The 27,982-nt window shown below is 53.0% G+C and overlaps 1 protein-coding gene across 1 annotated transcript; it reads left to right on the top strand.

Moving 5' to 3' along the window:
- The first annotated feature begins 19,341 nt into the window (after window positions 1-19,341).
- Window positions 19,342-25,609, top strand: ALDH3A1 (aldehyde dehydrogenase 3 family member A1). Its single transcript, XM_047090123.1, has 10 exons — window positions 19,342-19,503; window positions 20,898-21,129; window positions 21,603-21,688; window positions 21,909-22,117; window positions 22,700-22,817; window positions 23,526-23,667; window positions 24,272-24,438; window positions 24,730-24,829; window positions 25,267-25,404; window positions 25,500-25,609. The coding sequence occupies exons 1-10, from the start codon at window positions 19,342-19,344 to the stop codon at window positions 25,607-25,609; spliced, it is 1,464 nt and encodes a 487-aa protein (XP_046946079.1).
- The last annotated feature ends 2,373 nt before the right edge of the window (window positions 25,610-27,982 follow it).

Here is a 27,982-nt window from a genome sequence, read left to right as displayed (position 1 = left end):
TTCCAGAAGGTCCCGGGGAGGGGTCTGGGCAGATGGGGGGCAGGGGGCTGGGCAGGTGTGGCACAGGTGCAGGGTGGTGGAGGGGCCAGGCCAGGGGCGCGGATACTGGCCGTGATGGAGGCTGGTGGATATTTTCTCTCTTCCTTCCCTCCTCTTCCTCCTCTGGTTTTCAGGAGGAGAGAACAAGGGGAGTGTGTAGACAAGCAGAACAGAGAGAGGTAGATGGAGAGGGAGGAACGGGGTCCCTGATGCAGGCCTGAAGCTGGTCCCTATATCTCCCCCCACCCCCACTGCCTGGATGAGGGTGGTTTGCCTTGGGTTGTACTTTGCAGCACAGCCTGGTCAACACGTGTCCTTCTAAACATTCTATGGCTCCCTATTGCTCCCGGCCCTGCAGAGCTCACCAAACCGCTCTGGGCTCCCTGAAAAGATGTGGCCTGTAGTGCCCTGCCCCCAGCTTTGTCCCTTGAGATGCCCTCACTGTCCGGAGCCCCTTCCCTGACACCCCACTCCACACCGAGGCTAGGCTTCTCACCTCCTGCCCGACAGAGTCCCTCCTGCCACCCCCAGTGCTGCCCCGGGCCCCTCACCTTGCCCTCCCCCAGTGACTCCTCTCCAGATTGCCTCGGATTCTTGAACTGGGGCCCCCAGTTCCTGCCTCTACTGTGGGAGCTTGTTGAGAACCGGGTTTATCCCCAAGGTCCTGGCCCACGGTGGGAGGCTGGGAAGTGCTTGCTACCTTGATGGACGTGCACAGCCCCCTTCTGCTCTTGGCCACTTCTCTCTCTCAACGTCCTAGGAACGGACAGAGGGAACCCAGGGAACAGAGGAAGACCCCCCTCCCCCTTTTTATTTTATAAGTACTTTGTGTTCATTGCAAAAACCTCTTAAAATACAAATAAGCAGAAGAGAGAACAAACCTCCCATAAACCCAGAGATTACGTTAACATCTCAGTTTGTCCTGCCCAGATTATTTTTCCTGCCTGTACCCAAAATCTTTAACAAAAATGGGATGACAGAAAATGTACAATTTTAAGATTTGCTTCTCTTCTATATAAATACATGATGAACATCTACCCTCTAAAAATTTTTTTTTAATTTTTTTTTGGAGAGAGAGAGACACCAAGTATGAGTGGGGAAGGGGCAGAGAAAGGGGGAGACACAGAATCCGAAGCAGGCTCCAGGCTCTGAGTTGTCAGCCCAGAGCCTGATGTGGGGCTCGAACTCACGAACCGTGGGATCATGACCTGAGCTGAAGTCAGATGCTCAACCGACTGAGCCACCCAAGTGCCCCTGAACATCTACCCTTTTTAAAAAAATTTTTTTAATGTTTATTTATTTTTGAGAAAGAGAGGGAGAGAGAGAGGGGGAGGGAGAGAGAGAGGGAGGGAGAGAACGAGTGGGGGAGGGGCAGACAGAGAGGGAGACAGAGAGTCCAAAGCAGGCTCCAGGCTCCAAGCTGTCAGCACAGAGCCCGACGCGGGGCTTGAACCCACGGACTGTGAGATCATGACCTAAGCTGAAGTCACATGCTTAACCGAGTCACCCAGGCTCCCCTATGTTTGTCTTCTTTTCGGCAGTGAAAATACTCTGTATGATACGACAGTAGTGAATCCCTGTCGTAATTTGTCCAAACTCGTAGAATGTACAACACCAAGAGTGAGCCGTGATATAAACTATGGGCCTTGGGTGATGGTGATGTGCCCATGTAGGCTCATCAGTTGTAGCAAATGTCCCATGCTGCTGGGGGACACTGAGTTGGGGAGCCTCACCCAGTTGGGGAGGCTATGCGTGGGTGGGGGTTGGGAGTAAATGGGAAACTTCTGTACCTTCCCTTCAATTTTGCTGTGTCTAACATGGCTCTAAAAATTGGTCTTAATTTTGCAAATGAAACATAAGCCACCTGCGTGGCTCAGTCGGTTGAACGTCCGACTCTTGATTCTGGCTCAGGTGGTGATCTCACGGTCTTGAGATCGAGCCCTGGGCTGGGCTCTGCCCTGGGTGGGGAGCCTGCTTAAGATTCTCTCTCCCTCTCCCTCTCTCTCTCTTTGCCCCTCCCCTGCTCGTGCTCTGTCTCTCTGTCTCTGTCTCTCTCTCTCCAAAATGAATAAACGTTAAAAAAAAATGTAGGAAAAGAAAAAATTTTAAAGAAGTTAAATACATTGAAAGCCAGCTGTGCCCTTTATCTATGCTTGTCCCCCTCCCCCTCCCCCCCCCCCCCAGATGTCTTCACTGTCCTGATTTGGCTTTATCATCCTCCACACACGCCTTTGGGCAAGTGCAGTGTTAGCCACGCAAGGCTGGGGCTGGTTTGCACCGGATGTGTGCTGGGACCACTTCATCTGACCTTGGCACATCTCTCCGTCTTGGGTTTTCTGTGATTGGGCTCACTGGCCATGTGGCTCTGGTTGTCCAGTCAGCCCCCGGGAGCCTCTGCCCTTGTCACCCCAGCCACTTCGGTCTGCCTTCCCTGCTGGATGGGAGCTCTGTGATGGCAAGGGCCCTCTCTGCCTCTTATTATTTATTTTTTACCACTGTGGCTCCTGCACCTGGCACCCAGGGGGAGCTCACTAAACGGTGTGGGTGGTTTGTTGCATGACTGGGTCCATATGAATGGGTTTAAAAACATTTTTTATTTAATTGCGGTTAAATATACATGACACAAAGGTTGCCATCTTCACCGTTAAAAAACATTTTATTTTATTTTATTTTTGGAGAGAAAGAGAGAGCAGCGGAGGGGCAGAGAGAGAGTGGGAGAACGAGAATCCCAGGCAGGTTCCACACCATCAACGTGGAGCCCGTTGTGGGGCTCGAACTCACGAACCATGAGATCATGACCTGAGCCGAAATCAAGAGTCGGATGCTTAACCGACTGAGCCACCCAGGGGCCCTCACCCTCACCATTTTTAAGCATACACTTCAACAGTATTATGGGCATTCACGTTGTTATGTAGCCAAGCCGGCATCTACCCACAACACCCCTTCTAGCTTCCCAAATGGAAACTGTCCCCATTGAACACTCTCCCCCTTCCACCCCTGCCCCCGGCAACACCATGCCACCTCCTGTCTCCGTGAATCTGACCACTGCAGGTCCCTCACGGAAGCGGAATCATAGTATGTGTCCCGCGGCTGGCTGATCTCACCCAGCATAATGTGCTCAAGGTTCATCCGCGTTGTCCGTGCATATCCACGCGTGTGTCAGATTTCCTTCCTTTTCAAGGCTTAAGAACACTCCATTGTTTGTGCATCGTGCAGATGGTTCGAGGAGGACCGCGCGCTGGGTAGGTGTCTCGTGGTCCTGAGAGCAGCTGCCTGCCCTCCCCGGTGCAGGTGGAAATGGTGTGAGCTCCAGTGTGGGAGTCATCTGTGGGACTCACCAGCCCTCCAAGCCCCACCAAAGACCCCAGGGCTGCAGTGTCCCATTCCCGTGGGTTCTGGCCCTGTGTCCCCACGGAGACCTCGCGGCCGGGGTGAGGGGGCAGAACTGGCTCCAATGTCTCCTCCAGCATCTCTCTGCCACGTAATACAGAAAACTGGAAATTGGAGCATCTGTAAGAGTCGGGGAGTCGTGAGCCTAAAGGGAAGGGACTGTGGCCTTTTTCCTTCCTCCCCACCATCCCCGCATCCCCAGGCCAACCAAGCGGGGCTTCAAGAGAGTCACTGATAGAGACCGGGGTGCCTGGAAAGAAGGGGGCCGGCAAATCCTCGCCCCTTGGGACATATCCTCATGCAGGGGACTTGCTGAGCTCCCCTCTGTGTCATCCGAGCTGGCTGAGCGAGAAAAAAAGGACCAGAGCGAAGTCAGGGCAAAGGTGGGGTGGCGGCACGGTGAACACGTGTGTGTTTCCTCTGAGCTAACTGCTTGCCGCGTTAACCATCTTGCGGGTGCCAGGGGAGCTGCTAGCTGGGTGAGGGGACCCCTGTGGGAAGCGATGTGGAGGGTGGGGAGGGGTAGGAGCTATGAGGCGGCAGGAAAAATCTCTCCCTTTCCTGGGAACTATGAAGTGGGCAAGTGCCACGGGGGCTCTCGCGAGTCGGTGTGGATTATCTGCCCACGGAGGGAGGGCGTCAGGAGCACCAGCTGAGTAGAAAGACTTCGCTCCGAGTCCATTTTTCCCCTGCCAGCCCCAGCTCCCAGGGGCAAAGGGACTCAGGAGACATGGGTTGGGAGGGAGAGCGAGACCCCCCACTCCTTCCTCGGGGCCAGACCTGAGCCAGGAGGGAGAGTATTCATGGAGATCAAAGTGTTAAATTAGTCTGGACTGAGCTTCTGCTACCGGAAATTAACCAGGAAGCGAAGGGAGCTGCTTGGAATGTTTGAAGGGATGTATAATAAAGATGTGACAGAGCACAGTCGGAGGCACTGATCGAAAACAAATTCAAAAAACCATTTTGTATTCCTGTCTCACTTGGTCCAAACACGAGTCTAAAATTAAAAGTACAAAACTCTCCAAAGGGTACAGATGCTGGGGAGGCAGAAAGTGAGATCAACCTAAATGTCACAACCAAGGCCTGGGGGTCCAGGGAGAGGGGGTAGGAAGGGAAAGGATCTAGAGATTCTGTCTTGGGACAGGAGAGGGACAGAGCGGCTTAGAGGGGAGAACAGTTGGAATTTTGCTTTCAAATAATTGTAGAAAAATATGCATCTGTCAGGAGAGCAGGGAAGAAGGAAGGGGACCGTCAGTGCTGTGGGAAGCTTATAAATTAACAAGGAGAAAGGGAAGGAATAGTAACCATCTGAGAGGAGAGAACAATGTAAATAGTAAACGTAAAGGAAGTGGAAAGAATAATATCAAGGATTTCGGTCATTACACTACATCAGAATGGTACCTAAAACAAACCCTAGCTAGACGTTATTTACAAGAAATGCATGCAAAACAGCAGGATAAAGAAAGGCTGGAAATAATGAGGTGCAGAGAGGCACAAATAAAAGTAAGCCCGGACCAGTATTATTAACATCAGATAAGGTGGACATTAAGGTGAAGACCTATGAAGATGAAAAGCAAAAGTTATAAAGACCAAAGTGTCACAAACCCATAGGAACTAAGCAACATGTGTTTAAACACAGAAAGCAAAAGTACCAGAATAAGTACCAGTACTTGAACAGCAGTGCGTTTACAGTGAGAGATTTCAATACACATCTCTCAGAATTAGGCTCAGTAAATAAAAAAGGAATGATATGCAGGAGTGGTCAATAAATCTGATTTAATAGGTGAGGATTCTTACCTCTATGAAGAGAAAACATACTTCCTATTCGTGTGTCCCTGTAACTGCTGCAGAAATGATCTATTTGACCACAAAGAAAACCTGAACCAGTGCAGAAAAGCCAAGAAAAAGGCCACATTTTTATCCTAATCTGGTGAAATCAGATCAGTCAATAATAAAGAGGTGATGACTACACTATTAACTACTTTGATATGAGGAAACACACTTCTAGATAATACTTAAAGAGGACATCAAGAAGGAAATTGAATTAAAAACTAGTGGAAAGCATTGGAAATAAGGATGCTTCATTCCCAAACCTCTGGGACACAGCAAAACCACATTCAGTGGAAAATCAAACTTAAATGTCTTTAGTCTTAAAACAGGAAGACAAAAATAAGGACCTACTTGCTCAGTCTAAGTACCAAAAGAAATCAGGAAGTTGGAATTGGTAAAGACACAAAGACAAATTAATGAATTAGAACAGCAGATCTGTACTGACATTCATATTTCTATTAGAGAGAATAAGCATGTGTTAATTGGTTTTTGCAAGCCCCAATGCACAGAAAAAGCCAAGCTCACCATGACTTGCACTTTCCTTGGTGAAGGAAAAATGAAATAGAAATGTACAAGGTTAAGCATGAGAAAGGAGACATAAGCACAGATTCAGGAGAGAGTAAAAGAATTTTAAGGAAACATATTCAACACGATGGCAACAGGTTTGAAAACCTGGAGGACGTGGATGGTGCAGAAAGGTATGAACCCCTTGGGGTGCCTGGGCGGCTCAGTCGGTTGAGCGGTTGAGCGTCAGACTTCAGCTCGGGTCATGATCTCACAGTTTGTGAGTTCGATCCCCGCTCTCTCGAACACTCTGTCCCCTCCCTCTCTGCAGCTTCCCCTCTTGCTCTCTCTCAAAAATAAATAAAACATTAAAAAAAAAAAAAAAAAGAAGGGTATGAACCTTGGTGGGGGCGGGGCACTGAAGTCAGATGCCCTGGGTGACACCTAGATCTGTCACTTACTAGCTGTGGGAACTTATAATAGTTCCTACTTCTTAGGTAGCTGGGAGGATTAATGGGCTAATACATGGAAAGTGCATCTGCTAAGGACTCCGTAAGTGCTGTTGTTACCGCTGGTGGTGTTTTTGTTAAATGGTGACGGCACACAAGGCTCTCCAGCTGAAAGAAAATAAACGTGGGTTTCCATCTTCAAATGTAGAATAAATCCATGATGGGCTCGGAGGAGATAATAAAATAATCAAACTCTTACAAGAACATCTAGGGAGTTAGATGAACAACCTAGGATTGGAGAGGAGCCTCCTCACCCAGGCTAACACGGAAATGTTCTAGTTGGCCATATAAAAACTTTTGGATAGCAAAAGGTACCCTGACTACAGTCCACAGACAAATGACAGATTGAGGGAAATACTGGTAACTCAGATGGCTATGATACACAGAGCGCTTAAACCCTGACAAGGAAAACACAAAACAGGGCAGAAGAAATGGGCCAAGGGAGGGCAGGACCCAGGGCGTGAGCACGGATTGCCAGTGTATGTGTGGGAACTGCCCCAGCTCACCTACAGGCAGGAAACACGGACCTGGGGAGCACAGAGAAAGCACTTTGCACCCATCAGGCTGACCCGCTCTGACAGCTTTGCTGGCCCGGAACGGGGCTGCCTTTGTGAGAGGCCATCTGGCAACACCTATGGACTTGAAAAATGCAAATATTCCTGGGCATCTATTACAAAGAAACAAAAACACCAGTGCCCACAACCTGGAAGCAAAGTGTTTTCCCATCCACAGGGAACATTGTGGCCACATGCATATTAAGTAAGCATTATGAAAATGACTATCAACCAGCCACAGGAATGGACAGAATGGGGTCCCGAGGTCCCAGCTGCCATGGAGGGATGTGTCCACAAACCACTGAGTGGCAACGGAAGATGCGGAAATGTGTGTTTGATCAGAACCCCCCCCTTTTTTTTTTGAAGCAATAGCGACTCCCCGTGAGTCATGCCCATTTACATGGACATCCTGTGTTACATAAGCGTTGAGAAAAGCACAGGGCTGGTCACGGGGTGCTGATATCGAGGGGGACGCAAGCCCAGGAGGTGTGAAAGAAAAAGACTACCCTGAAAAATATAGTCTCATCTCCTTTATGCGTGTTTGTGGAATTACCGTGTGCGATTCCTGGGTAGAAATAAAAGGGAAAGTTTCTCGACAGTTTTCCAGGGAACATTGCACTTCGTGTGTGATGGGGATGCACTGGGTCTGTTTGCTAATTACGGGGTGTGGCTCCCCAGCCCGCAGGGGCAGGAGCTCTGAGGCCCCAGCGTCCTGGAGAGCCCCCCACCCCCACCCCACGTGTGCAGGTGTCTCCCTTCCAGGAGGAGGGCGGTGGCTCCGAGGCGGGCCGTGCACAGGTCTCCATGACTTGGCACTTTTGCACTTGGGGGTCCCGTGGGAGCCGCCCCCTCCAGCAGCGCCCCCCCTGCCTGCTGCGCCACCCGGGCTGCTCCGCGGCCCTGGCTCGGCCAGGCTTCCTGGGTGCCCCCTGGGTGCTCCCTGAGAGCCCTCACAGCCGGAAGGCGAGGATCAGGGTGACAGGAGGGGGGCCCTACGGCGCCCGGCGCCCTCGTGGGTTCCTTCTTGCTCCCACCGACTCCCTGCAAACCGGCAGCTTCTCCCACCCAAGGCACCGCGATGAGCAGCAGATAGAGACATGAAGAGGGACCCAGAGACCTTCCCTACATATTCCCAGGAGGTGCACCTGCAGCTGGGGGGAGCGCCGGGCTGGGCACTTCTCTCATTCCCCCCAAAGGGGAGAGTCTGTAAACAGTAGCTGCCTGAGAAAAACCAGTGTCCTCTTGTGGCCCACCATCGGGCATTTAAGACTGGTTGGCCAGAAACAGGGGGCCTGGCGAGTGCAGGGATTGGAGGGGAGCCAGGAAAGGGGACCCCTAGGTCAGAAATGATGTGCAGCTGGGGGGAAGCCTGGCCCACCCCACCCCTCATCATCCTGGCTCCAGCCAAGCCCCGGCAGTCAGCCCTCTAGGTCAGCAAGTGTCACTCTTGGTGCCTCATCCTCAAGTTTACCCTCCTGCCCTGCCAGCTGGAGGGGTGCTACAGCTGGATCTCAGTGCGGGGGGGTGGGGGGGTGACCTTCATGGACACCAGGAGGGTATCCACAGGGCAGTGGGGAGAGCTCACTGCAGGAATTGAGAGGGAAGGCTTGTGTATGGGTGGCAAGGCAGAGGAACGGAGCCCGCCCTGAGGCTGAAGGGTCTATACCAAGGTGCCCAGAGGCAAAGACCTAGTGATATACAGTTGATCCTTGGACATCGGCGGTGGAAGGTGTGGGTGGTTGGTGGTTAGGGGCACCATCCACCCCCAACCCCTGCAGTGGAAAATCCCTGTATAACTTATGACTCCACAAATACCTAACTAACAGCCTGCTGTTGCCCCGAAGTCTTACCGATAACATAAACGGTCAATTAATACATATATTGTATGTCATATATAGTACATATTGTATTCTTATGATAAAGTAAGCCAGAGAAAAGAAAATTTATTAAGAAAATCATAAGGAAGAAAAAATCATTCACAGTACTGTAATTTTTTTAATGTTTGTTTATTTTTGAGAGGTTATGCGAGCAGGGAAGGGGCAGAGAGAGAGAGGGAGACAGAGAATCCCAAGCAGGCTCTGCACTTCAGCACAGAGCCCGATGTGGGGCTTGACCTCAGGAACTGTGAGATCATGACCTGAGCTGAAATTAAGAGACGCTTAACCGACGGAGCCACGCAGGTGCCCCGAGAGTTTTCAATTTACAGAAGATAGTTCTAGAGAGTTCCCGTATAGTCTGCACTCGGACCCCCTGTCATTAATGTTTCACTAGTGGATTCTTTTGTCACAAGTAATGAACCAATGTTGGTGCATTCCTATTAACTGAACTCCATGCTTGATTTGGATTTCTTTGGGGAAGACCACAGAGGTGAAGGGACCATTTTCTTTCTTTCTTTCTCTTTCTTTCTTTCTTTCTTTCTTTCTTTCTTTCTTTCTTTCTTTCTTTCTCTTTCTTTCTTTCTCCTTCCTTCTTTCTTTCTTCCTTTCTTCCTTCCTTCCTTCTTCCTTCCTTCCTTCCTTCCTTCCTCCTTCTTTCTTTCTTCCTTTCTTCCTTCCTTCTTCCTTCCTTCCTTCCTTCCTTCCTTCCTTCCTTCTTTCATTCATTCTTTCTTTCTTTTTAATATTTATTTATTTTTGGGAGAGCACAAGCATGGGAGAGGCAGAGAGACGGGGACAGAGGACCCGGAGTGGGCCCTGCGCTGACAGGCTGACAGCCGAGAGCCTGATGTGGGGCTCAAACTCACAAACTGCGAGATCATGACCTGACCGAAGTCGGATGCTCAACTGGCTGAGCCATCCAGGTGCCCCAAGAAGTGCTCTTTTTCATCACACCATATCCAGGCAACATGCTGCCATCATGACTCATCGCTGATGATGTTGACCTTGACCCCCTGGTGAGGTGGTGTTCATTGGGTTTCTCCATGTAGAGCCAACTCTCCTGACCTGTCCACATTGTCCTCTTTGGAAGGAAGTCACTACACGTCCTACACTTAGGGAAAGGGGATTATGTACCACCTGCTTCAGAGGGCATTACCTATATACATTATTTTGAATACTTCTATAAAGGAGATTCCAAAAGGGTTTTCTTTCTTTTTTCTTTTTTTGCCCTTTATTTTATTTATTTATTTTTATGTTTATTTATTTATTTATTTATTTATTTAAATATGAAATTTATTGTCAAATTGGTTTCCATACAACACCCAGTGCTCATCCCAAGTGCGCGCCTTAATCCCCATCTTCTATTCACCCATCCCTGCCCCCCACCCTGCTCAGCTCCCCTCTGGTGACCATCGGTTTTTTATAGTTAAGAGTCTGTTTCTTGGTTTACCTCTCTCTCTCTCTTTTTCCTCCCTTTGCTCATTTGTGTTGTTTCTTAAATTCCACATATAAGTGAAATCATGGTGTTGGTCTTTCTCCGACTGACTTATTTCACTTAGCCTAATGCACTCTAGCTCCATCCACGTTGTCGCAAATGGCAAGATTGTATTCTTTTTGATGGTTGGGTATTATTCCATCTTGTATATACACCACATCTTTATCCATTCATCAGCCGATGGACACCTAGGCTACATCCATAGTTTGGCAGCTGTGGATAATGCTGCTATAAATATCAGGGTGCATGTATCCCTTTGAAATAGTATTTTTGTATCCTTTGGGTAAATACCTAGTAGTGGAACTGCTGGGTTGTAGGGTAGTTTGAGTTTTAACTTTTTGAGGAATTTCCATACTCTTTTCCCAAGTGGCCCTGCATCACTTTGTTATTTTCTGTCTTTGAGAAAGAAAAATAGCCATCCTAGCGGGTCTAAAGTGGTATTTCATTGTAGTTTTATTTGTATTTCCTTAATGACTAATAATGACAAGCATCTTTTCGTGGATTAACTGGTTCTTCGTATACTGTTTTTGGAGAAATGTCTGTTCAAATCTTTTGCCCATATTTTTTTGAGTTTATTTGTTTATTTTGAGAGAGACAGTATAAGTAGGAGAGGGGTAGAGAGAGAGAGGGAGGGAGAGAATCCCTAGCAGGCTCCACACTGTCAGCACAGAGCCTGATGCGGGGCTCAAACTTATGAAGCCGTGAAATCACGACCTGAGCCAAAACCAAGAGTCGGATGCTTAACCAAATGAGCCACCCAAGTGCCCCTCCTTTGCCCATTTTAAAATTGGTTTGGGGCGCCTGGGTGGCTCAGTCGGTTGAGCGTCCGACTTCGGCTCAGGTCATGATCTCACAGTCTGTGAGTTCAAGCCCCGCATTGGGCTCTGTGCTGATGGCTCAGAGCCTGGAGCCTGCTTCCGATTCTGTGTCTCCCTCTCTCTCTGCCCCTTCCCTGCTCATGCTCTGTCTCTCTCTGTCACAAAAATAAAAACATTAAGAAAAAAAATTTTTTTTAAATTGGTTTGTCTTTTTATTGTTGAGTTATAATAGTTCTTTATATATTCTGACATAAATCCCTTTACCAGATATATGATTTTCAATTATATTCTCTTATTTTGTGGGTTTTCTCTTCAGTTTTTTTGATGGTATACCTTATAACACAGAAGTTTTTAATTTTGATGTGATTTGGTTATTTATTTTTTCTTTGGTCATTTGTGCTTTTGGTGATGTATCTAAGAAATCATGGCCTAACCCAAGAACGTGAAGCTTTGCTCCTATATTTTCTTGTAGAAGTTTTATATTTTTATGCCTCATGTTTAGGTCAATGAACCATTTGGAGTTCATTTTTGTATATGATGTGAGGTAAGGGTTCAATTTCATTCTTTTGCATGGGGATGTCCAGTCATCCCAGCCCCATTTGTTAGAAAGACTCACCAAATTGTCTTGGCACCCTCGTCAAAAAGCAATTGACCATAACTGTAAGGGTTTATTTCTGGACTCCTGGTTCTATTCCATACATCTATATGTCTATGCACTTTGGTACCTGCCAAGCATGAGTTCAAGCCCTGGTTCTGCCCCCTATGAGCTGTGACAGCCTGGACAAGGTTTTTGGCTTTTTTTTTTTTAACACTTTATTTTATTTTTTGAGAGACAGAGTATGAGCAGGGGAGGGCCAGAGAGAGAGAGGGAGACACAGAATCCAAAGCAGGCTCCAGGCTCTGAGCTGTCAGCACAGAGCCTGACGTGGGTCTTGAACCCACGAATGCGAGATCATGACCTGAACTGAAGTTGGATGCTCAACCCACTGAGACACCCAGGTGTCCCTGGAGGAGAGTTCTTATGAGCCTTTGTTCCCCCTTCTATAAAATGGGGATAATAACACCTTTCTTTTTTTTTTTTTTTTTTTTTAATTTTTTTCAACATTTATTTATTTTTGGGACAGAGAGAGACAGAGCATGAACGGGGGAGGGGCAGAGAGAGAGGGAGACACAGAATCGGAAACAGGCTCCAGGCTCTGAGCCATCAGCCCAGAGCCTGACGCGGGGCTTGAACTCACGGACCGCGAGATCGTGACCTGGCTGAAGTCGGACGCTTAACCGACTGCGCCACCCAGGCGCCCCAATAACACCTTTCTTGTAGAATTATGATTAAAGGTATCATGCCCTCGGTCCATGGCATACACTAAGTGCTCAATAAATGGTGGCCATGGTGATCATAAGCAGCCTCAGGGCTGACATGACACTGGCCATTGTCTAATAATTTCATGTTTACCACTGAAACACTTTATTTGCCCCTTAGAACAATTTCCCTTTTTTTTAGTTTATTTATTTATTGTGAGAGAGAAAGAGGAGGGGGAGGGGCAGAGAGAGAGGGAGAGAGAATCCCAAGCAGGTTCTACGCTGTCAGCACTGAGCCTGATGCTTGAACTCATCAGCCATGAGATCATGACCTGAGCCGAAATCAAGAGTCAGATGCTTAACCAACTGAGCAACCCAGGTGTCACCCCAAGGTTCTTAGGCTGTCACCCTCACTCCTTGGCCACTTGAAAAATGTAAACCGAATTCTGTGTCATGAACCTATACAAGATCTCTTACATTCACATCATTGCCAGTTTTAATTATGAAATATAATTTTGCAAATATATATACGTACAAATAAATATATTTATAACATGTAACAGATGTTAAGCAGTAAGATACGATTTTCTTAAAAATTTTTTGTTAATGTTTACTTTTGATAGAGCGTGAGCAGGGGAGAGGCAGAGAGAGAGGGAGACACAGAATCCGAAGCAGGCTTCAGGCTCTGAGCTGTCAGCACAGAGCCTGACACAGGGCTTGAACTTGGGAACAGCGGGGTCGTGACCTGAGTCAAAGCCAGATGCTTAACCGAATGAGCCACCCAGGCGCCCCTTCCCACCTGTTCTTAAAAAGAAAGTGGATTTTCCCTCCCAAAAGCTATTCTAACCTAATTGCTCCTTGAAAGTTAAGCAATGTAACTTTTAAGCTGGTTTTCTCATTCATCCAAAAATGTTTTGCCAGCTTTAGGAGTGTTTTTGAAAATCACCTTGCTAAAGGAGTGATAATTTCTCTCAATCTTTGCTTAGATCCTGCCCAGCCCCACCTGCTGATTTGGGATGGTTTGGTACATTGACCTGTTTCCATTATTTTCTAGGTCTTCCTATATGCCATTCACTGTGGATATGATATTGAACAAAAGTTGAAACCGTTGCTTTCATGGAAATTTGAGTCTGTAGGGGGACAAGGAGCAAAGAAAAATAATCTGCAAATAATCACAGAAACAAATATGTGATTGCAAGTTGTGACAGATTTCTGGGAGTAAGGAAGGTATTATTGGGGGGTAGGGGTGGGTCAGAGAAGCTGAGGTCTGAACAGGAACAAGAGTTACCCTGGTGCAGAGTGGAAGGGGGAGTGTTCCAGGGAGAGAGACTATCATGTGCAAAGGCCCTGAGGCAGGAAATTGCGTGGCCCATTCAGGAACTGCCCATGGACTGGAATTCAGTGAAAATGTTGGAAACCGGTACAAAATGAGGCTGGTGAGGCATCCAGGAGTCAGACTGTGCAGGTCTCAAAGGCCAGGGAAGGTTTTTTTTTTCCCTAAGAGTAGTAGAAAGCCACTGAAGGATGTCAATGGGGGGAAAATATGCTCAAGTCTTCATTGCCCAAGGGCCCTTTTGTCGATATTTGGAGAAGGGACCACAGAGAGGTGATCAGGGACTCAGGAAAACAAACAGGTGGCAGTGGCTCCAGAGAGAGGGAGAGAGAGAGAGAGAGAGAGAGAGAGAGAGAGTGTGTGTGTGTGTGTGTGTGTGTGACAATCTGGGCAAGTATGAAGCATTGGGATGGACCATCAGGGCAAAGATTAAAACCTTTAACCCTTAAAAACTAAAAACCATGCATCTGCAACATTGTGACAACCCAAGCTTATGCCGGAACTGAAACTCTTCACGAACAAAAATCTAGAGATTTTGTCTTCCATGGATTTAAACAAGTTTCAAGGCTCCGGGATGAGGGCTGCTTTATATCTATCTATCTATCTATCTATCTATCTATCTATATCTTATTTATTTAAAGAGAGAGAGAGAGCACGAGCAGGGGAGGGGCAGAGAGAGAGGGAGAGAGAATCCCAAGCAGGCTCCACACTGTCAGCACAGAGCCAGACGCGGGGCTGGAACTCACGAACCGTGAGATCAGGACCTGAGCCGAAATCGAGAGTCTGAGCCACCCAGGCGCCCCAAGAGCTGCTACTTCCGACAAAGGCAACAGCTTCTAGCATTTACACGAAACTTTCCGTGTGCCAGGCCCCGTTCCCATCGTGCCACACGGTCATTGTTGTCTGCACTCACTTTTTCCAGTCGCTTCCATGACTCTCCTCGGGGAGGTCAATTTCATGCTAAAAGATGAAGGAGGAAATGAGACGGATGAAGGCGGCTTAGGGGCAACGAAAGCCGCAGAAGAGCCTCACGGAAGGCGGGTGGAGCCAAGGACCAGGAAGGGGGCGACCCGGGGGTGGGAGGGTGCTGGTGTCTCTGTTTCTTTTCCCCGCACCGGTTTGCAGATGAGGAAACTGAGGCCCAGAGACATTGAATCACTTGTCTAAGGACATGCCCCTGGTGGTCAGCAATCCGGTGAACAGTGGAGCTGAAAAGCAGAGCTCGGCAGGGTGGGGGCCAGGGCGGTCAGAGAACTGGCGAGTGGACAAGCGGGCTGTCCCTCCAGGGAGCTGCTGTCATGATGAATCAGCTCCAGCAGCCTTGGGCCTCGAAGCCTGCCCTCCACTCAGTATCCAGGTCCCGGGAGAGGCTGGGGGGGACCCACGCTCCCCCTGGCGAGGCTGCAGCAGAGGGCGAAGGTGTCATCTGTAAAGATCTGGCGTCACCGCTGGAAAAGCAAGGGGAGGGTTCCGGGTCGGCACAAGAGGCCTGGTGTGCCCCCCTGGCCCTCCCCATCTCGGAGCACGCCCAACTTCTGCCCACCGCCCAGTGCAGGCTCCCCAGGCACCTGATCCGACTGGTGTTTCCTCCTGCCATTCTGGAAGGTTTCCCATTCTGTCAGTCTAGTTCGGGGTCTTGGAATTCCTTGCCTGCGTCCCTCCCGCACACTGCGGCCTTCGGTCCGGACCTCATCAAGACTGTGCCCTATCCACACAGATTCTCGGAAAACAAGGTCTGATTTTGATAAGCTGTGATGAGCTCCTTCGTGCCCACCGAACCCACAGCCCACAGGCCTCCACGAGTCCCCTGCCCCTGGAGCCCCGTCCATCCCCTCACCTCCTGGGGCAGCACCATACACATCACCACCACTTATTATTAGCTGCAGGGGATGCATGACCTTGTTGACTGCCTCTGTGCCTTCGCTTTGGCTGTTCCACACCTTTTTGCTGTTCCTTGCTTAAATAGCCCTCATTCAGCACAGATGCCATTTCCCTCCTGCGTCAGCTTCGTCTGAGTCACGGTCAATGTCTTGTGCATCCAGTTGCTACTGTTGCCATACGGTTTTGAAATTTCCTGTTTTGCCCCATCATTCGGCAGGTATCTCTTGACCACCTACTGGGTGCCAGACATCATTCTAAGGTGCGAGGATGACGGCAGGGAGCACACCAAATTCCAGCCGAAGGGCGGCAGGTAGCAAATGAAATAAGCGACCAATGAATAGCATGTCCGTGGGCAATAAACGCCCGGGAGAAAAATGAAATGGAGGAAGAAGACAGAAAGTGACAGGCTGGGCTGGTTACCATTTTCCATGACACTTGAGCGGAGCTGTGTGTGGATGTCAAGGGAAGGGCCTCCTAGAGAGGGACGGGAGAGGAGCAGGACACCCTCAGGCCACCGTGGAGACCTCGTGTTTTCCTCTGAGCGAAAGGGGAAGCCGGGGCACCCGAATGCTGGCTGGAGAGGGGCCTGCAGGTGGGGAAGTTTGGCAGGAAGTGTGGTAGGAAGAGACCAAGAGTCTGCAGCAGCGGGAGAGGGAAGAGACGCGACAGTAGGTGACATCCACCTGATAAAGGTGCCCCTTGAGGTGGCACAGAGGACATGCCCAGCAAGCATCTGGCAAATGGCCGAGGGAGGGGCTTCTAGATTCCTTCCTTCGCAAGCGTCTCTGGTTTCCTGGGCGACCACACGGTCATGATGGGTTCTTGGCATCGGCTCTGCTCTGCAACAGGAGGGCAGATCCGCGCATCAGTGGGGCCTCACGGAGAAAGTCCCCAGCCTGCGGTTCCTCGGGTGGGACACCTCTACCTCGAAGGGGCCCTGACACCTGTGTGCATGGGCGGAGAGGTGAGGGGGACAAGAACGGGCCCATGCACTGGTGCGTGTGGGGATTGCTGCGTGCACGCACACTCACCATGACTCGTAGCTCACCCTCTGCTGACCTTACATAACAGGGCAATTGGGACAATAGCCTCTGGCAATTGAATTTCGGAAATCTGGAAGAGGTGCATGCCAGGCTGAATCAATCAGGGCCCCCTTGCCCAGGGCAAACACAGAGGCTCCTTTTGAAGCTTGGATGTGCGCCCCACCCAAGCCTTCACAGACGCATTCTTGCATTTCAGAACAGAAAAAAAATAAACAACCCAAGGCCTAATCCCCAAAGCTGGGGCTCATAGGAAGGAGAGGTCCGTTAGCTACAACCCCTATTTGAATACTGTTTTGTTCCTGTTACACAAACTTCCTGGGCAGGGACTCCCAGGCCACGTGGGCTGGAAGAAGGGTCCTTAAAAGTGTCCCCTCTAGGCTGCTCATTCCAGAAGCTCAAGGCGCTGGGAAAGGCTGTGTCAAAGGTAATCTTCTCCCCTCCCTTCCTCCCACCCTGTTCTTTTTTTTTTTTTTCCCCCTAGGTGAGAACACCTAGTGTCTTTCGGCCTCGCTTTGCTCGGCTGTTAAATGGACTCCTAACAGTTCCTTCCTCCCCGGGGCGCTGCTGTGGAGTTTTTGTGAGGATCAAAGGGGAGGATTGAGGGGGAGCCATCCTCGGGGACGTCCAGGGGCAAAGTCGGCACAGGTGAGAAGGTGGCATGTGGAGACGTGGGAAGGCAGCTGGTCCCGGGAAAGGAGCTCCAGCTGCTCCCAGGTGTGCCAGGTGCAAAGTTAGACTCCCTCCAGCTCCGTGAATCGCTAATAACTGAGAGGCAGCGCCATTATTAACGCTGTGCAGAGGGGGCTCCTTCCCAGAGACCACATGGTTCTGAGTGCTGGACCAAGTGCCCACCCCGTCTCACTCACCCACTCCGCCCTGGACCGCCCGGCCTTGGGGGCTGCTGGCCAGAGGCTGATGCTCTGGTTTGACTACCTGAGGCTGGGGAGGGAAGCAGGACCTTCCTGCGAGGCTGTGTGGCTGGGGTCGTGGTCAGCAGGAGCGCCCTGGAGGCCAGCAGGGGCCCCTCCTCTCTGTGCAGAAGGCCTGGGGTGGGGCTCAGCACCGTGGAGAGGGGAGGCAGTGGGAGATCCCAGAAACCACCTGCTGGAATTCAAGCAGGATTACACGCACACACACAGAACTATTTCCACTTTGCCAAAAAAAAATTATATATACCATATACACTACATATATCATATATGCATATATTTACATACATATATATGTATATATGTCAAACATATGCATATATAATATATATGGCATATATATATATATATTTTTTTTTGCAAAGTAGAAATAGTCTTATCGTGGTTCTCTTCCTGTTATTAGCAGTTATGCAGTGTCTGAAAGAGGTGGGGTGTCTCCGGGAAGACGGAAAGGAATTGCTGAGGGAGCAGGGAGAAGGGAGGCTTTTCTCTGTGCCCCTTTTGTTATCTTTTATTTCTTCCACCACGAGCATGTGTTACCTAGTCAAAAAGTTACAAAGCATTTTTAAAAAATGCAAGCTCATTGCAAAAGAAGTCAAACACCGCGGAAGATGGAAGCGAAGGTCACCGCTGATGTCACCCCCGTCTATGGTCGCCATGTTGGGAGCCACCCTTCTAGTCTTTTCTTGCGTGTTCAAGAGCACACACACACACACGCACACACACGCACACGTGCATACCTAGTGTTCCTGCTGCCCTGCTCCCGGTTTTCTTTCTTATGCCTCGTGCCTGGGACACATCCAGCACAGCCAGTGCCCTTATGAAGGTGCAGAAACATCTATTTTGCCTCCCTCCTAAATCCTGCACAACGGGCCATCACCCAGGTGCTGTATGGCTCATTTCAGTCGCTGATGGACGTTTCGGATGTTTCCAGTATTTCTCCGTTACATAAAGACTTGATGACCTTTCTCATTCAGGTTTAGAAACGCTGTCATTTCCATAGGCTCCTGAATGTGGACCTACACTCTCAAAGGGAAATAACGTTTTAAAGGCTTTTGCTTAGATGCAGCCGAACGGCCCCCAGAAGAACCAGCCCAGTGTGCCAGGACGGTTTCTCGCCCTGGTAGCAGGGATCCCCTCCACACGTCCGTGTGCAACTCGGAGGCCCTGGGAGACGGGAGACTTCTGCTGGCGTGTGCCCTGTGTCTCACAGGTGTTGCGGGCACGCACTGGTTTAAAGGCCAAGGCTGGTTCCACCCGCAAGGCAGCTAATGCTTTTGCGAACAATCGCAGAGCCAGGAAGGTGGTGCTGGTATGCTGATGCTGGGCTTTCTTTAATCAGCTCGGGCGTGGAATCCCAACCCGGGCCAGCCAATCTAATCCGGAATGTGGCGTGGCTGGGTGTGCGGAGCTCTTGGAGTGTTTGCGGGGGGGGGGGGGGGGGGGGGAGTGTCTCCGGCTCTGCAAGCGGGTAGCGGTGGGGGCGGGGCTTGAGAGATGCTAGGAAGGGCCTCCCCCACCTCTGCACTCCCCTCCCTCGCACACCGCCAGGATCTCACCGTGAGCAGTTAGGGTCGCATGCCATTGCTTCCTGGCCCTCCGTGCAGATGCTTTGTGATCAGTTCAGGGGCCAGGGGGGCCAGACAGCTGGGCTAGGGAGCTGAGGAGAAGGCAAAAGAATGCCGTTTCCCCAGCTCTCCTGGGGGATCGTTCTCTTCTTACAAAAGAAACGCGACGGAGGAGCAATGAGGATGCTGCCTCTGCAGCCCCCAGGTCCTGGTGATGAGGGATGCGGCCGTCCTCCTCCCCGGCTCCAAGATGCTCTCTGTCCCCAGGCACCATGAGCAAAATCGGCGAAGTCGTGCAGCGGGCCAGGGCCGCCTTCAACTTGGGCAAGACGCGCCCGCTGCAGTTCCGGATCCAGCAGCTGGAGGCGCTGCGGCGCATGATCAAGGAGCACGAGAAGGACATCGCGGGCGCGCTGACAGCGGACCTCCACAGGGTGCGCCAGAGCGTGAGACCCCCCCTTTGTAGCCCTGTCCGGGGGACACGACACCCCGAACGTCGGGTCTCCTCATTCTCCCAGCCCTCAGCCCCACGCAGGGCCACCTGGGTTCCCCTAACCAGAGAGCATCCCAGCTTGGCGTCCCAGAGGGCCCTCCCTCCCCGTCCATCCCTCACCCTGAGCGAAATCAGACACCTCCAAATTCTCAACCCCTTCGCCTTGCTGCCCCCCAAGTCGCCTGGCCCTGACTCCACCCGTTCCATTTTTGCCTTGGAGGAGAGCAGAGCGACTCTCGAGCTCATGCCCCTCCTGTTTCACAGTCCTTTGCTGCTGTATTTTTTTTTAACTTTTTTTTCTTTAAGTTTATTTATTTATTTTGAGAGAGACAGAGAGAGCAAGCAGGGGAGGGGCAGAGAGAGAAAGGGACAGAAGATCCGAAGCGGGCTTTGTGGTGACAGCAGACAGCCGGATGCAGGGCTCGAACTCACAAACCCTGAGATCATGACTTGAGCTGAAATCAAGAGTCCCAGGCTTCACGGACTGAGCCACCCGGGCCCCCGCTGCTGTATTTTTTAAATCTCTGGTTCCTCATCTTAAAACAAAAGCTTCACGACTTCTGCGTTGCTTCTCACAGCCAAAGTTCATGGAAGTGTTTTATTTTCCTGCTGTCTGCTCCTCCTTTCCCCTCACCCCTGCAGCATGGCTTCCTCCCCACCCACTCCAGGAGGATCCCTTGAAGGCTTGGCCTGCTCCCTCCCTCCCCTGCTGAGAGGTTCTCCTGGATTTTTTCCTCTCTTTGGCAGCCTTTAACCTATACCCATTTCCTCAAGGTGGCCTTCTTAGGGCTCGTCCTGAGTTCAAGTCTCATTTTAATCTATAAGCATTCCTGGACCCTCCTCAGCTCGCTTCCCCCCCCCCCCCCCCATTAATGACCTTCACATCACCCAGGTCTGAGGTCCTCTTAGGCACCATGAATTTGGCATGTGCAAACTGCCCGGGCCCTCCACACTGTCAGAAAGGGGCCCTCGCAGACCCACCACCCCAGCGGCAAATCCTCAGCTCTGCCCGCAGCCCCACTGTGCCTTCGGTGGCCCGGACCCCTGGCCTGGGGAGCGCACAGTAAACAGCCCCATCACCCTGGCAGCTGAACATGCCAGGCTGTGTCCAACGTGCCCACCCAGCATGTGAAGTACTAAAAATGCTCCCATTTTCGAGATCTGGAGACTGAGGTTAGGACAGGGTGGGCAGCTCGTTCAGGGTCACACGTCTAGGGCCCAGTGAGCCAGGACCACAGGCAGCCCCGGTGACTCCCTGAGCAGAGGCCTGGCTGCACGGCCCTGGATCTCTGACCGGGGAGCTCACACGGAGCCCCCCGCCCCCCGCCACCGCAGAACGAGTGGAACGCCTACTACGAGGAGGTGGTGTATGTCCTGGAAGAGATCGAACACGTGATCAAGAAGCTCCCCGAGTGGGCTGCGGACGAGCCCGTGGAGAAGACTCCGCAGACCCAGCAGGATGAGTGTTACATCCACTCGGAGCCCCTGGGCGTGGTCCTCATCATCGGCACCTGGAACTGTCCCTTCACTGTCACGGTCCAGCCCATGGTGGGCGCCATCGCTGCAGGTACTCGGGCTCTGTCTCGCGAGGGCGTCAGGAGGGATCACTGTCCCAGAGATGGGGTGGAGCTGGGGCTCAGGGAGTGGTTCGATGGGTCTGAATTTCCCCAGAGGCTTCAGGGAGCAAACTCTTTAGCCGGCCCCCCTGGTGCCCGAAGCCCGGCCTGGCTCAGAAGTGACCGCGGCCCACCCCTTTCTGCCGGCCGTGTATGCGGGGCCGGGTGGCTCTCAGCTTAGATGCATCTGGGCTCACCAGTCCCACCAGTTGGGACCAGCTCTGCTCTCCCATCAGGGCCCAGGCCCTTCCCTCCCTTCTCTTCCCCCTCCTCCCGCATCTGAACTCCGCAGAGGGCGGGTGGTGCAGCTTCTGTGGGCGCCTGCCCTCCGCTCTTCTGTCCGTTCCGCCAAGGACGCAGAGAACGGAGGGGCTCCCGGCGTGGTCACTGGGAGGGCAGGGCCCTGACTCTGCGTGCTCTGCAGGGAACGCGGTGGTCATCAAGCCCTCGGAGCTGAGTGAGAATATGGCGAACCTGCTGGCCACCGTCATCCCTCAGTACCTGGACAGGGTGAGGTGCTCCCCAGGTCTTTGGGGGTTGAGAAATAGTGAATTTTTGCAGCAAGGGGCTAAGCCTGGGGTTGGGGCCAATGACAGCTGGCCTCTCCCATTGAGGTGAATGGAGTCCCGGGGTCAGGAGAAGGGGGGTCTGTTTGGTGATGGCCGGGTGGGCAGGGCGAGGAGGAAGTGTTGTGGTCTTTTCTGAGCCCCGCCTTCTCCTTGCACGGAAGGATCTGTACCCGGTGATCAATGGGGGCATCTCTGAGACCACAGAGGTCCTCAAGGAGAGATTTGACCACATCCTATACACCGGGAACACCGCTGTGGGCAAGATCATCATGATGGCCGCAGCCAAGCACCTGACCCCCGTCACCCTGGAGCTAGGGGGCAAGAACCCTTGCTATGTGGACAAGGACTGTGATCTGGATGTCGCCTGCAGGTGAGTGGCCATTCTGGCTGCCCTCCAGCTCACGCAGACCACAGTTCTGCCGTGAGGGACACAGACATCGTCCCTGCCCTCACGGTGTCTGCGGTCTTGGGTGGGAGCCGGGGGTGGGGGTGGGGTACCATACCCACAAAAGAGGTGCAAGGCAGTCTGGGAAGGCTTCCAGCGGGAAAGAGGTCGAGCCAGAATCCTTTCACATCCCACATGCGTGGCCTTCCAGGGTGTGGGGACCCCGAGCAGAGATAACACCTGGCCATGCAGGGCTCAAGGGCATGGACAGAGAGGCACAAAGGTTGCCCACCCCAGACGTCTCCCAGAAACCCCCCACCAGTCATTGATGAGATTAGCACGTGTGATGCCATCGGCCCCTGTAAACACGTTCAAGGACATGCGTCTGCTCAGTCCAGTGTCTAGAAACCAGTGGGACGTTAGGGAGCCTCTGGCTTCTGGGTACCTGAGAGCTCTCCCCCAGTGCTCAGCCCCTCCTACCTTGACCCTGAGATAATGGAATAAGACGTTTGTCCGAGGGAGCCTCCCATGCCTCCCAGGATGCAATCTAATCTGGAATTTTCACAGACGCATCGCCTGGGGGAAATTCATGAACAGTGGCCAGACTTGTGTGGCCCCGGACTACATCCTCTGTGACCCCTCCATCCAGAACCAAATTGTGGAGAAGCTCAAAAAGTCCCTGAAAGTGAGTGTTGGTCCCTGGGGCTGAGTGAGAAGCTGCAAGGCAGTGAGGTGGGTCTAGACTTTAGAACACACTGGATTTTTTTTTCCTGGTCATCAAAATAATCCACACTCACTGTAAATAATTTGGGAAAGGTTATAAAAGGGGGTGCCTGGGTGGCTCAGTCGGTTAAGCGTCCACCTTCGGCTCAGGTCACGATCTTGAGGTTTGTGGGTTCGAGGCCCGCGTCAGGCTCTGCGCTGACAGCTCGGAGCCTGGAGCCTGCTTGGGATTCTGTGTCTCCCTCTCCGTCTGTCCCTCCCCCGCTCACGTTCTGTGTGTCTCTCTCTCAAAAAGAAACATTAAAAGAAAGTTTTCAGAAAAGGTTATAAAGGAATAAAATGTAAAGAAACAAAAGCTCCAGCTAGAAACCCACCGCCTCGACAATCACTGCCGCCTTCCTCGTACGTCCCACACTCTTCCTTTCCGTGAAGACACACATTCGATCTTCTGACAACGTCCACACAACTGTGCACAGATTTCTTTCAAATAATGCTGTCTCGCAGCTGTTCATACGCCGTGAAAGTTTGGAGCACTGCAGGTGTCATGACAGCTCAGCAGTCCTGGGCTAGATGGTGCCCCTGGGTGCTCCCAGGCCAAGGTCGCCCGTCAGCCAATGGCCATGATGAGGGTCCACGTCCTCACCTGAAACCTGTCACCTCTTGTCCGCAGGAGTTCTACGGGGAGGATGCCAAGAAGTCCCGTGACTACGGAAGGATCATTAACTCCCGGCACTTCCAGAGGGTGATGGGCCTGATGGAGGGTCAGAAAGTCGCCTATGGAGGCACTGGGGACGCGGCCACCCGATACATCGGTGTGTGTGCTCGCCCTTGGTGTGTGTGTGCGTGCCCGCTGCCAGGGTCCCCGCGGGTGGACAGCTATCCTTGAGGAGCAGACGCGATCCAGTGGGCCTGGCGGGGGAGGGGGTCGGGGGGATGCTCCGGGGGTCTCGGCAGGCAGGGACTGGGCACGACTCCTGGGAAGCCTATCCCCAGCCCAGAAGCCCTCTGCCCACCAGGCCCAGGCGGCATCAGCAGGGGGTCTGAATGGCAAGGCCCCAAGAGTAACGAGTACCCAGCTGGAGGGGCCCCCGGTGCCCAGGCTTGAAGGTCACCCGATGCGACCCCGCTCGGCCCCCAGCTTGTCAGAGACTGAAGGGCTCTGGCAGGGGCTCGGGTGGCCAGCGGGGCACAGTGCCCGCCCGCTCCAGATGTGGACCCCGGGTTTCCCCCACGTGTAGGTTAATCCACAGTTCTCTCCTTGGTCTGCTGTGATGGAGCCCAGGCAGGGGTGGGGGGGGCTCACCCGCGCCCCACCCGAATCCTGTACAGGAATTGAAGGAAGAAGCTAGGTGCCTGGGCTTGCAGGGCGGGTGGGGGCCTCTGCACCCGCTGACTCCCGCTTGTTTCCCGTCCCAGCCCCCACCATCCTCACAGACGTGGACCCCCAGTCCCAGGTGATGCAGGAGGAGATCTTTGGGCCCGTGATGCCCATTGTGTGTGTGCGCAGCCTGGAGGAGGCCATCCAGTTCATCAACCAACGGGAGAAGCCCCTGGCCCTCTATGTGTTCTCTCTAAATGACAAGGTAGGCCTGGGGTGCCCTCCTCCCAGGGTCCTGGGGGGGTCCCGACACAGCACTCGCGTGAACAGGATCCAGGGGTCCACGGGCCCAGGTTCAAATCCCAGCGTCACTGCTTACCGCTGTGTGATCTTGGGCAAGTCACTTAACCTTTCGGAGCCTCTTTGTCCTCCGCTCTGAAACCAGTCCATCGACTTGACCCCCAAGGCTCTGGGATGTGCCCAGACAGAGTGGGGAGGGGCCTGGGGGGTCCGGGAAGGAGACTGAGGCGGGGGGTGGGGCCGGCTGCTGTTGCAGGTGATTAAGAAGATGATTTCGGAGACCTCGAGCGGCGGCGTGACGGCCAACGACGTCGTTGTCCACAACTCTGTGCACTCCCTGCCTTACGGGGGTGTGGGTGAGTCTGGGGCTGAGCTCACTGCCTGCCTGCCCCCTCCAGGTGTCCCCCCTCCACAGCCCTGGGTTGGGAGTTCAGGAGGGACCAGAGCAGCCCTGGGCCTCAGACCCCCACTAACCTCTCCTGTGTGGGCCTCTGGCTCCCGCCGGCACATCCATCAGCCATGTTCGACCTTGAGACCCTAGAGGGTCCTAAGGGTCACCTGGTACACCAGTCCTGCTTCAGGGAGGCCCTGAGAGAGGGGACATGGCCCGGAGGTCCCACAGCTGAAACAACTCTTCTGAGCACCTTCTGTTGTCCCCAGCGTGGACGTGTCCCTTGGGGCATCCGCCAGGGATCGGCCACCCCTGGGAGGCTCAGAGAAAGGGCACGTGAGGCTTGTCGGCAGGGTCTGGGGGTCTCGGGCCACCGGGGGCTGAGCCAGCTCCTCCCCGCAGGGAACAGCGGCATGGGGTCCTACCACGGCAAGAAGAGCTTTGAGACCTTTTCCCACCGACGCTCTTGCCTGGTGCGGCCTCTGCTGAACGATGAGTCCCTCAAAGCCAGATACCCCCCAAGCCTGGCCAAGGTGAGAGGTGGGGGCGGAGGCCGTCGGGGAGACTCGGCTGCTGGGAGCCCCTGGGCCCGCACAGGACACGGGCCTCACTGCCCCCTTGTGTCCTCTTCGCAGATGACCCGTCACTGAAGTGCTGCACCTGGCTGGCCTCCCCGCGCCGCACCCCTGCCCCTCTGTCCAGCCCTGGGAGAATTGCTCCCGGAGCCCCCCTCTTGCTCCCCTGAGGATCACTGCATGCCCCCACTCCCATCTGGGCCCCGGGCCTCACTTCCCCAAGTCCCCGCCCCCTCGCTGGACACGTAGAGACCAATAAAAGTTCCCCAGCCGGACCAAGGAGTGTGTGCGCCTGCTTCCTTTGCAGCCCCCGCAACCTCCCGGGTCCCGTGCCCCCGCCCCAGCCAGTTCTAATCCCGACTTGCACTGAAGGCCTCCCCAAAGTCCCGCGTTGGCCCCCAGAGCCCCGAGGCAGGAGCCACTGGTGTCCTGGAGCCATTTATCCTGCATCTCGACTTGGGGAGTGAGCTCCGTTTCTGGTGTATCCAGCGAAGGGGTGACCGAGGGGGCTGTCTTGATGGCAAGTGGCTCGGAAACTGGAGGCCAAAGTGCTCCTCTCACACTGGGTTTGGCACCCAGGGCAGGGGTCCCTCGGTGAGACCATGCAGGGGTCAGCACAAAACCCTTGGGTGATTTCCGAGCGCAGCTCCTGGGCGGAAGCCCCCTACACCCCACCCCCCACCCCAGGACCCACAGTGCCTGACAGTTCTTGGTCAGGGAGCGCCTGGGCCCGGGGGTCTGGCCTCGGAGGCCTGAAGAGCTAGGACAGGGTCCGGGGAGGATGGTCTGAAGCAAGAGCCAAGAATCAGCCCAACCTGGCCAGCAGGTGGACAGGGGTAGGTGGGGGAGAGACCTGCTGAAGCGAACCGGGTTCATGGCAGGCTGGCGCCCCCTCCTGGCGGCAGGTCGCAATGACTGGGGCTGGCCCCTCTCTGGGATGAAGGTGGTGGTGCTCACAGGAGCCTTGACTGTAAAAGCATGGCCGTCCTCCCCGCACCACCCCCACCCCCCACCTCCCGCCTCCGGTGCCAAAACGTCCTCGCTCCCAACAAAGGCCAACCCTCCACTTGTCCCAGGGCCACCTGCCTCTCTCCACCTTGCCTGCTCCTGACCTTGACTCTCATCATTATCCCCCTTGGAGCTCCCCTCCATCACTGGTCCCCCTTCTGTGCTGGATCATTCCCAGCCTCTGATATCTCACATCTTATTTCTCCTCCCCCCCCCCCAAACCCAAATACAACCTCAAATAAAAGCCCTTAAGCTGTTACCTGGGCTTCATCCCCTCCACTTGAGGGGAAGCGGAGGGGGACCAGGCAGAGGGTGAAGTTTTGTACTGCTTGGATGTTCACTGGGTGCACCATTTCCTTATTTTGCAAATATCCAAACAATTTACTCATGCAGCCCAAATCGTCCCCGGAACCTCTGCCCCTCTAGTGCCTCCTTTCCCCACTCTCCTGCCCAAGAGAGACTCATCCGGACAGTGGGTTATCTGCTCCCGGACAGCCCAGTGCTTCCACAGAGCCAGCCAGGTGAGCCTCTGTCACCTCCGCTCTGCCGAAACTGCTCTCGTCTGGGCACCGCCAACTCCCAAGTGGGCAGACTCACCGTCCCACCGCCCAGCCAGCCTTCCCAGCCCCGCTGCCCGGTCACCCCTCCGTCCAACACCCCTCACCTCCAGGGTCCTGGGACTCCATGCCTCGACTCCCCTCCTACCCTCTTTCCAAATTAAAGTCTCCAGTTCTGGCTCTGAGCTCCTAACCCATATATCCAGCTGCCTGCCTGACATACGAACTTGGAGTCTTTTTTCTCCCCCCATGTTTATTTATTTATTTTGAGAGGCGGGAAGGGCAGAGAGAGAGGGAAGGAGGGAATCCCGAGCAGGCTCCACTCTGTCACCACACAGCCCAACACAGGGCTCCGTTCCAGGAACGGGGAGCTCATGACCCGAGCCGAAATCAAGGGTCCACCACTTAACCGGCTGAGCCACCCAGGCGCCCCTGAACTTGGATTCTTAACACGAACGTATTGCTAGCAGGCCTAGGACAGACCTCTTGATTTTCCTCTCTAAGCCAACGTGGCCTCATCCCTCAGAGGACGGCTCAAGCCTAAACCTGGGAGGCATGCTGACTCCCTGCTTTTCTTTAGGGCCAAGACCTCAGCAAGGCCCCCCGGGGGGTGGGGGGGAGGGTGCCTCCAGGTAGCCCCCAGGTAAGTCCTGCTCTGCCTTCTCACCATCACACTCCTGGTCTGGGTACTACAGAGAGCCTCCCGAGTGGTGTCCTTTCTTTTGGTCTTGCTCCCCTCCGGTTCATTCTTCCCTGAGCACCCAGAGGAGATTCCTAGACCAAAAATCAGACCATGCCACTGCCAGGGCAGATAATTAAAAATAAGAGGCTTCATCCCCTCCTGTCAAAAATAAAGGAATAGGTTTTTCTCCCTTCTGTTTGCTTACTTCCGAAAACTTGTCAGGGTATGTTCTTTCTCGGCCTCTTTGAAACCTGCGTAAGTGTTTTTAAAAGCTAAGAAAGCCTCCAGCCAGCCTC

Source organism: Lynx rufus, unplaced genomic scaffold (assembly GCF_022079265.1).
Source record: "Lynx rufus isolate CCGP_SWC_20201006 ecotype Redwood Valley unplaced genomic scaffold, mLynRuf1.p SCAF_28, whole genome shotgun sequence".
Lineage (NCBI taxonomy): Eukaryota > Metazoa > Chordata > Mammalia > Carnivora > Felidae > Lynx > Lynx rufus.
This window is presented reverse-complemented; position numbering and strand designations above follow the sequence as displayed.